The sequence below is a fragment of the Populus nigra genome, chromosome 10 (assembly GCF_951802175.1).
Source record: "Populus nigra chromosome 10, ddPopNigr1.1, whole genome shotgun sequence".
NCBI classification, from domain to species: Eukaryota; Viridiplantae; Streptophyta; class Magnoliopsida; order Malpighiales; family Salicaceae; genus Populus; species Populus nigra.
The window spans coordinates 7029539-7037235 of NC_084861.1; the positions used below are offsets into that span (position 1 = coordinate 7029539).

At 37.9% G+C, this 7697-nt stretch overlaps 2 protein-coding genes across 2 annotated transcripts; both read left to right on the plus strand.

Moving 5' to 3' along the window:
• Positions 1-801: 801 nt before the first annotated feature.
• LOC133704847 (glutamate decarboxylase 4) lies at positions 802-4436 on the plus strand. The gene is made up of 7 exons (XM_062129866.1): positions 802-960; positions 1170-1374; positions 2105-2305; positions 2756-2970; positions 3146-3399; positions 3486-3538; positions 3632-4436. Exons 1-7 carry the CDS (start codon positions 875-877, stop codon positions 4142-4144), a joined length of 1527 nt encoding a protein of 508 aa, XP_061985850.1. The 5' UTR covers positions 802-874; the 3' UTR covers positions 4145-4436.
• Positions 4437-5219: 783 nt separating this feature from the next.
• Positions 5220-6508, plus strand: LOC133704924 (non-specific lipid-transfer protein 4). Its single transcript, XM_062129988.1, has 2 exons — positions 5220-5628; positions 6248-6508. Exons 1-2 carry the CDS (start codon positions 5235-5237, stop codon positions 6262-6264), a joined length of 411 nt encoding a protein of 136 aa, XP_061985972.1. The 5' UTR covers positions 5220-5234; the 3' UTR covers positions 6265-6508.
• The last annotated feature ends 1189 nt before the right edge of the window (positions 6509-7697 follow it).

A 7697-nucleotide genomic window follows, 5' to 3' on the forward strand; every position in this document is an offset into this window, starting at 1 on the left:
AGCTCGAGTCGGTTAATTTGAGGAGCAGGGAGGATATACTTGAACCACCTTTGTCGATGACTTGAATAATTATATAGTTGACAGTCTACACGGCTTATTTTTCAAAATCGGCTAATGAGATGATGAACATCGAAAAAAATATTTCAAAAAGATACTGCTATATTATATTTACTCTTCGTTATATATTAAGCTGAAATTTTATATGTAGATCTATAACTATTTACGTAATTAACTGATGACAGAGGTTTTTTATTGTTCAAGTCAATAGAATTCCTCCAACCTAATGATTAAAGCCTTCTCTATTTTATTTTATTTTATTACAGAGATCCTTCTATTTTTATTTTTAATAGTGACAACATATATTTTCTTACAACATAAAAAAAATGATATGTCACAACTGACATGATCAAACTCCCTGTCATGCACTGAGTTGAAACTCGAAAGAATTTCTGTTGTCTTGAACAAATAATTTTTTTTTATTTAAAAGTCGTGACTTGGAGTAGTCGTCTACAAATGGTTATTTATACATAAACCCATGCTCTGTTCTCGTTTATTTACTTTTAATCGTTTTACTCTGCATTTCGGTGGGCGAAGCGAGGTGCAGAAATAATGAACACAGCCACTATTGCCTTCTCCTAATTGTCTTCGATTTTTTTTTTTTTTTAGAGAATAGAAAAAAGCAAAGGGGGAATCACTTCATCATCTGTATTCACACCTCCAAAACTAAAATAGGAGAAGGCAATTAATTAATTAATAACCAGCTCCCCACTAGCTAGCTATAAATACCACGACTTTCTCCAACCTCTTGTCCAAGCAAACCAAGGCAGACACCTCTAATCTTTGAAGATCTTTTGTCTGTTCTCAAACCCAAACAATGGTGCTCTCTAAAATTTTTTCCCAGTCCGATGTCTCTATGCACTCCACCTTCTCCTCTCGCTACGTCCGAGAGTCCCTGCCAAGGTATAATACGCAATCATCACCTAATTTTTTGCTGTGCCTTGCGCCCCCCCCCCCCCCCCCCCCCTCCCTTTTTTTTCTCATGTCTACTGCTATATTTATGTGTGTGTGTGTGTATGTGTGTGTGTGTGTGTGTGCCCGCGGGTGCTGGCGATCTGGAATGTATAGGATGTTGATATATGCCGGCGGTTGATATATCATGATATTTGCAGGTACAAGATGCCGGAGAACTCGATACCGAAGGAGGCAGCGTTCCAGATCATAAACGATGAGCTGATGCTTGACGGGAAACCGAGGCTGAACTTGGCATCTTTCGTGACTACTTGGATGGAGCCTGAATGTGATAAGCTTATTATGGACTCTATCAACAAAAACTATGTTGACATGGACGAGTACCCCGTTACCACCGAGCTTCAGGTCACCCAACCCTCTCTTTAAAAATTACTTGCATACTGTATATAGGTGTATTTTTAACGAGCTCTGTACAGAGTCCTTTTTAGCATCCGATGCCCAAAGCAAGAATTAGAGAGTTCGTGCTGGTGATGCATAATTTTCCTCTGTTTCCAATGCAGAGATGCTACACCAGTGGACACTTTCCCATGGTTTACAAGCCTGTTTTTGTTTTATGGTTTTAACTTTTAAGGGCAGTAAGGCTCTATCAGTTCTATCATGACCAGAAAAAAAAATTATACTCGCAACTTTTTTATATTTTTTTAGTAGGCTCTTTTATTAGTCTTAGGGAAAGGATGCACGCTGATTTGTTTTCGCTTTTGTTTTGGTTTTCTTAGACCGTGAAGTCAGAAAGCTGAAATTTGACTTTTCAGCTGAAACTCTTCCCTGTCTTATGGTGCTTTGGTCAATATCATATCAATTAAATTAACGAGCATATACAGAGGCGGTCAATAGACTGGGAATTTCTGCTTACAGAAGATCTACGCAAACCATGAGCAATAAACGGTCTGCTGGGAGATTTTTCAGCAAACCTTGTCTATCTATACCTTATCATTTTCAAACAATTCTTTTTCAACATCGACCACACAATTTCTTGACGTGCTTATTACTAAATCGTGGGCTTGGACAAATCAAAATGTGTTTAAATAATAGAATTAATTTGACTGACACAAAATTACTTGATATTTATGTGCAGAATCGCTGTGTGAACATGATAGCACACCTTTTCAATGCTCCCTTAGGGGAGTCTGAGGCTGCTGTCGGGGTTGGCACCGTAGGGTCATCAGAGGCAATAATGCTGGCTGGCCTTGCATTCAAGAGAAAGTGGCAGAACAAGCGCAAGGCCGAAGGGAAACCCTGTGACAAGCCTAACATTGTCACTGGTGCCAATGTTCAGGTATGACCCTTGATTCAACCCTCACATCATTTTTCCCTCGTTTTTTTTTTTTAATAAAAACCATATTTTCTTCTTTTTATAATAATTTAAAAGGCAGCAGTATAAACACCGGAGACAGGCTAAAAAAAGAAGTTATAAGATCGAATCTTTTTTGTGATAAAGAGGAGGCTCGGGCACCTCCAAGACCAGGACTCGTTATATTGGGCTGGGCTATAGCGTGTCAGTGCCACCAGGCAAAAGAAACATGAAAATAGCAGTCTATCAGTCAGTCCATACTCCATATCATTTGGGCATCAAAACTTTTCCAATAAAATGCAATTCCATATTATACTGTTGTAGATTAATCAAGGTTTATGTATTTATTTCTAAGAAAAAATCTTGCCGTAATCTTTATAAATGCAGATGGATTTTTTTTTAATTTTTTTTTTATCTATCTATGTATGAATGTAGGTATGCTGGGAGAAATTTGCAAGGTACTTTGAGGTAGAACTGAAGGAGGTGAAGCTGACCGAGGACTACTATGTAATGGACCCAGCCAAAGCCGTGGAAATGGTGGATGAGAACACAATCTGTGTTGCAGCCATCTTGGGTTCTACACTCAATGGAGAATTTGAAGATGTCAAGCTTTTGAATGATCTTTTGCTTGAAAAGAACAAAATCACTGGGTACTTATCAGTACTAGATCACAATCCTAAACATAGCTCATTAATTAGCTTGAATTACCTTATATATATATATATATATATATATATATATATATATATATATAAACAGTGCACGTCCTTTATATGCATAGAGTAACATTGCTGTAATTTAATTTTTTAATCCTATGCTTGGCAGATGGGATACCCCAATTCATGTTGATGCAGCTAGTGGTGGATTTATTGCACCATTCCTGTGGCCAGAGCTTGAATGGGATTTCAGACTTCCATTAGTGAAGAGCATTAATGTCAGTGGCCACAAGTATGGCCTTGTCTATGCTGGAGTTGGGTGGGTTGTTTGGAGGAGCAAGGAAGACTTGCCAGAGGAACTTATCTTCCACATAAACTACCTTGGATCCGATCAACCCACTTTTACTCTTAACTTCTCAAAAGGTGATTGCAGTTTATTCGAATATATAAGGCATAGGAACTTTCTTACACCTTAATTAACTTGGAGTTCTATCGCTTTTCGATTTCAGGTTCTAGTCAAATCATTGCTCAGTACTACCAACTAATCCGCCTGGGCTATGAGGTGAGAAAGCCAATAGGATGATGTAATCCCATCTCTTCTAATAAGTTATTTTTCAACAAAAGAAAAACTAAAAATTTTCTGTGTCGTCATCAGGGGTACCGAAATGTGATGGATAACTGCCATGATAATGCTATGGTGCTAAAGGAAGGACTGGAGAAAACAGGGCGCTTTAAGATTGTGTCAAAGGACATTGGGGTGCCTCTCGTGGCCTTTTCACTCAAGGACCAAAACCGGGGACACGACGAGTTTGAAATAGCAGAAACGCTACGTCGCTTTGGCTGGATTGTGCCAGCCTACACCATGCCAGCAGATGCGAAGCACATTACCGTGCTTCGTGTTGTTATCAGAGAAGATTTCTCCCGCACCCTTGCTGAGCGACTTGTGCTTGACATAACGAAGGTTATGCATGAACTTGATGCCCTCCCTGCGAAAGCCTCATCTAAAATGTCTATCAATGGTAACGACAATGGAAAGATTAGTGGTTCTCTAGAAGGAAAGAATGGCACTGTGGTCAAGAAAACAGCCATGGAGACGCAAAGGGAAATCACTACTTACTGGAAAAACTTTGTCATGGCCAAGAAGTCCGACAAAAATAAAATATGTTAGATCTGCCTAGCTACTGCGTAGCTACAAATTACAATTTTCATTGAGAAGGATCCCTTTTGAAATTTCTCATGCTTTTTTTTAACTGACATGATAAAATTGTTCGGTCTAAATATTTAGTCCTTTTTCTAGCCCTTCATTTTTCCACGGAGGGAGTTTGTAAACCTTTACGGCTACTCTTTACCTGCAGTATTCTACTATTGCTTAATTGCTTTAGTATTTGATCCGTCGATTCACTTCAATTTGATTGCCGACTTTATATTTTTATTACAAAATTGAGATCGGTTACTTCCAAGGAGTGCTATTTGGGTTGCTTGCTTTTTTGTTTTTCTTTGTTTGGACTATTTTGGGTGCGCTTGTCTGGGCTGAATAGAGGGCTTCGGCCGAAAAGTGAAATTGATTTATATTTGAGCACAATACATTGGTTCTCGTAAATTAAAAAAGGGAGTGATTAAGCCCAAGCACTATAAGCACAAAAGCCTACAGAGAACTCTATCTAGCTCAGGAAAACAGCGCAAAAAAAGAAGAAATACAGATCAAGCCCGGCCTCATAAAATTAAACCCAGGGAAAACCAAGGAGATTGGAGAGATCTGACAGAGCGTCACTTCCACGAAAAAACATTTGTATGGGCATGTAACCCTGTGGTTCTTGATATATATATATATATATCATTAAAAAAAAAAGAACTTCATTGCATACGTATGCCACACGCAATATTGTAATATAGAAAGCACGGAGGAGCATATCATGGAACTCTCAATCATGTTAAATTTAATGATAATTCCCAAGCCTCAATTCTTCCGTTCACACTATTTTGTATCTAACCCGCCAATCGAGTTGCATCATCTGTGAAAGGAGGAGAAAATGCTTGGATGAGAAAGAGAGAAAGAATGGGTATTCTAATTGTGGAAAGATATCTTCTGTGTCAACAATAGAGGCTACTGTTTCTCAGTGGAAGTGAATCAAATCATTACATTTTGAAAACAATATTCAGGCACAAAACCGCATCCTTCCTCCACGCCTCCACAACCACCGCACTATCAAAAGATCAGGAATTTGTAGTGCCTATATATATGGGCTACATACTCGGTAATGTATGTAGCAGTTAGAGTGAAGTTGCCTTCTTCAAGAATAGAAACAATGAGTAGCAACATGAGAGCCTGGGTTGTGGTTATGTTAGCTTGTTTGGTAGCTTCAAATGTTTTCATATGTGATGTTAATGCGGCAGGAGAGTGTGGGAAGACACCAATTAGGTCAGCAGCGGCTAGCTTGAGCCCATGCTTGAGCGCGGCAGGCAATGTAAGGGCCGCTGTGCCACCGACTTGCTGCTCCAAAGTTGGTTCCTTGATCAAGACTGCCCCGAAATGTCTCTGTGCTGTATTGCTGTCACCTCTGGCAAAGCAAGCTGGAATTAAGCCAGGAATTGCCATCACCATTCCAAAGCGTTGCAACATTGGAAACAGACCAGCTGGAAAGAAGTGTGGAAGTAAGTGACAGTATTTACAATTTGTTTCGAATTGTTTTTATTTATTTTTATTATCAAAATCACTATTTCCCCCTAGGCGTCTTGCCCTCCTCATGTTTCGAAATTGGTAGATTAACACTAAAATCAATAAGGCATTTTTCTCCTCGTCTCAAATTTTTTTCCGTTTTGATTCTAAGAGAAAACCTAATGGTCATGGACTTTCATCAACATGTCAAGCAGCTTTATCAGTGAAGTAGCTAACACTAGTTAATTTTGAACTAATTTTAGTAATTTTCTTACAAAGAAGAGCTTAAATCTGAAGTTTCTGGGAAGAGAATACTATCAACTCAGTTACAAGTTAGATCAGAGACTCATTTTTGCGCCTCATGAATCACTACTGCTTGATTCATATCAGCAAAATGGGAGTGTCATTAGTAAAATTGGCATGAAACGAGCGTGCGTTTAAGAGGACGCTACAGGAAGTTCTTGAGAGTTGAGAAGGTCATGCATTTCGACAGGGCCCGTTGCTCGATTCCTTGCGTGGGCTTTATGCAGCAGCAGGATCACTGGAAAGCCCAGATATCCGAACCATTTGCTCTTGATAAAAACAACGGCTAATCTTGCTGTCGTCTCTTTGCAGGGTACACGCTCCCATGATGAAAGTCCAGAAAATAGACAGGAGGGAAGTAGCAAAGCCCACGTGAGAAGAGCTGAGATTGTGTCAATAAGAGCTGCCATTTTAGGGTCATGTTCTTCTGTTTAATCATTGACCCAGTAGAATCAAAGGCGGCGGCGGCGGCAGTTGTTTAACATGCCGTCTGTATCTTCTTATGTATTCTTCAGCTTTTGCAGTTGAAGTTTGTCTTTATATATTGCTTACAGAATCTGCTATCCTTTCGTTTCTTGGTTCTTTTTTTCCATTTACTCTCCCCCTTTCCTTTTTATGTTGAAAAATAACAAGAGTTTTATATGGAAAGACTCAATCGAGGATCTCTGCTATGTCAGGGATGGTCGAGGATTTATATGAGATTATTATATGGTAGTATCTTGAAATCTGGTCTTAATGAGCATCAAACTTAGAAAAATATAATGATCAACGTCCAATCTCCTACGGCTAGTTTCAATCCTAGCCCCACCTTCGGGTTTGCATGATGTCATGAGCATCCGATATTAACTCAACCTTCAAGTAGAAAATTATTTTCAATTCCATTTAGTTTTTATTTATAAAAATAATCAAACTAAAATTTTATAAAATTTAAAAATAAAATCAAAACTGGTTCTAACTAACCAATTTATGTTTAATTTAATTTGATTCGATTATTTTATATTAAAAATCAAGAATTGTATTGTTTTTGGGATTTTTTTTAAAATTTCTAACGAGATTGGTTTCGGTTCGATTTTTTGAATCAGTTTGATTTATTTTTAATTAAACCAGTTTGGTGGTTCAATTGAAGTTTTTCGGTTTTAGACTTGTGAAATCAGAACTGGACCAAACCAATTTTTTAAAAAAATATTTTAATTGATTTAATTAATTTTTTTCATGGCTTGATTTTTTAATTAATTTTTTTTATTCTCTCAATTTAATCCATTTTTTTTATCACCAAACTTCGAGCCCAACATACAAGATTACAGCCTTAGAGAGAAATGTAATGAACTGTTCGATTTCATCACGCTACCAAGCATTCAATTCAATTCCATTATATTATACATTCAATTCAATTCCATCATATTATACATTCAATTCAATTCCATCATGGCCTACCAAGCATTGCCCCAATATATAGTAACAAAACAAAACCAACCAGAGGGCCCTTTTATGAAAACTAAAGAAAAGGGTGAAATATAGCTGTAAATGGGCCTAACGCCCAATTACTTTCACGGAGTCTATGAACACATCAAGCCCAGCCCACTGTCTCTCTTCTGTTAATTTCTGTTCGTCACTTTTAGATTTTTTGGCACCCACCATAGAAAAAAAAATGTCATTCACACACCAAGTGACCTTACTCTGCTGATCTTCTCGGGCTGTCTTTTTTTTAGTTGTAGTAGGATATTACCTGACCAATTTCCTGATATCAAATTTAAGAATGTCT

Bases quoted from the DNA above. Each gene is read 5' to 3' on its own strand.
- LOC133704924 (XM_062129988.1), top strand. From the start codon at position 5,235: ATGTATGTAGCAGTTAGAGTGAAGTTGCCTTCTTCAAGAATAGAAACA.
- LOC133704847 (XM_062129866.1), top strand. From the start codon at position 875: ATGGTGCTCTCTAAAATTTTTTCCCAGTCCGATGTCTCTATGCACTCC. The intron at 2,306-2,755 runs GTATGACCCTTG...GTATGAATGTAG, and splicing joins TCACTGGTGCCAATGTTCAG to GTATGCTGGGAGAAATTTGC. The intron at 3,539-3,631 runs GTGAGAAAGCCA...TGTCGTCATCAG, and splicing joins TAATCCGCCTGGGCTATGAG to GGGTACCGAAATGTGATGGA.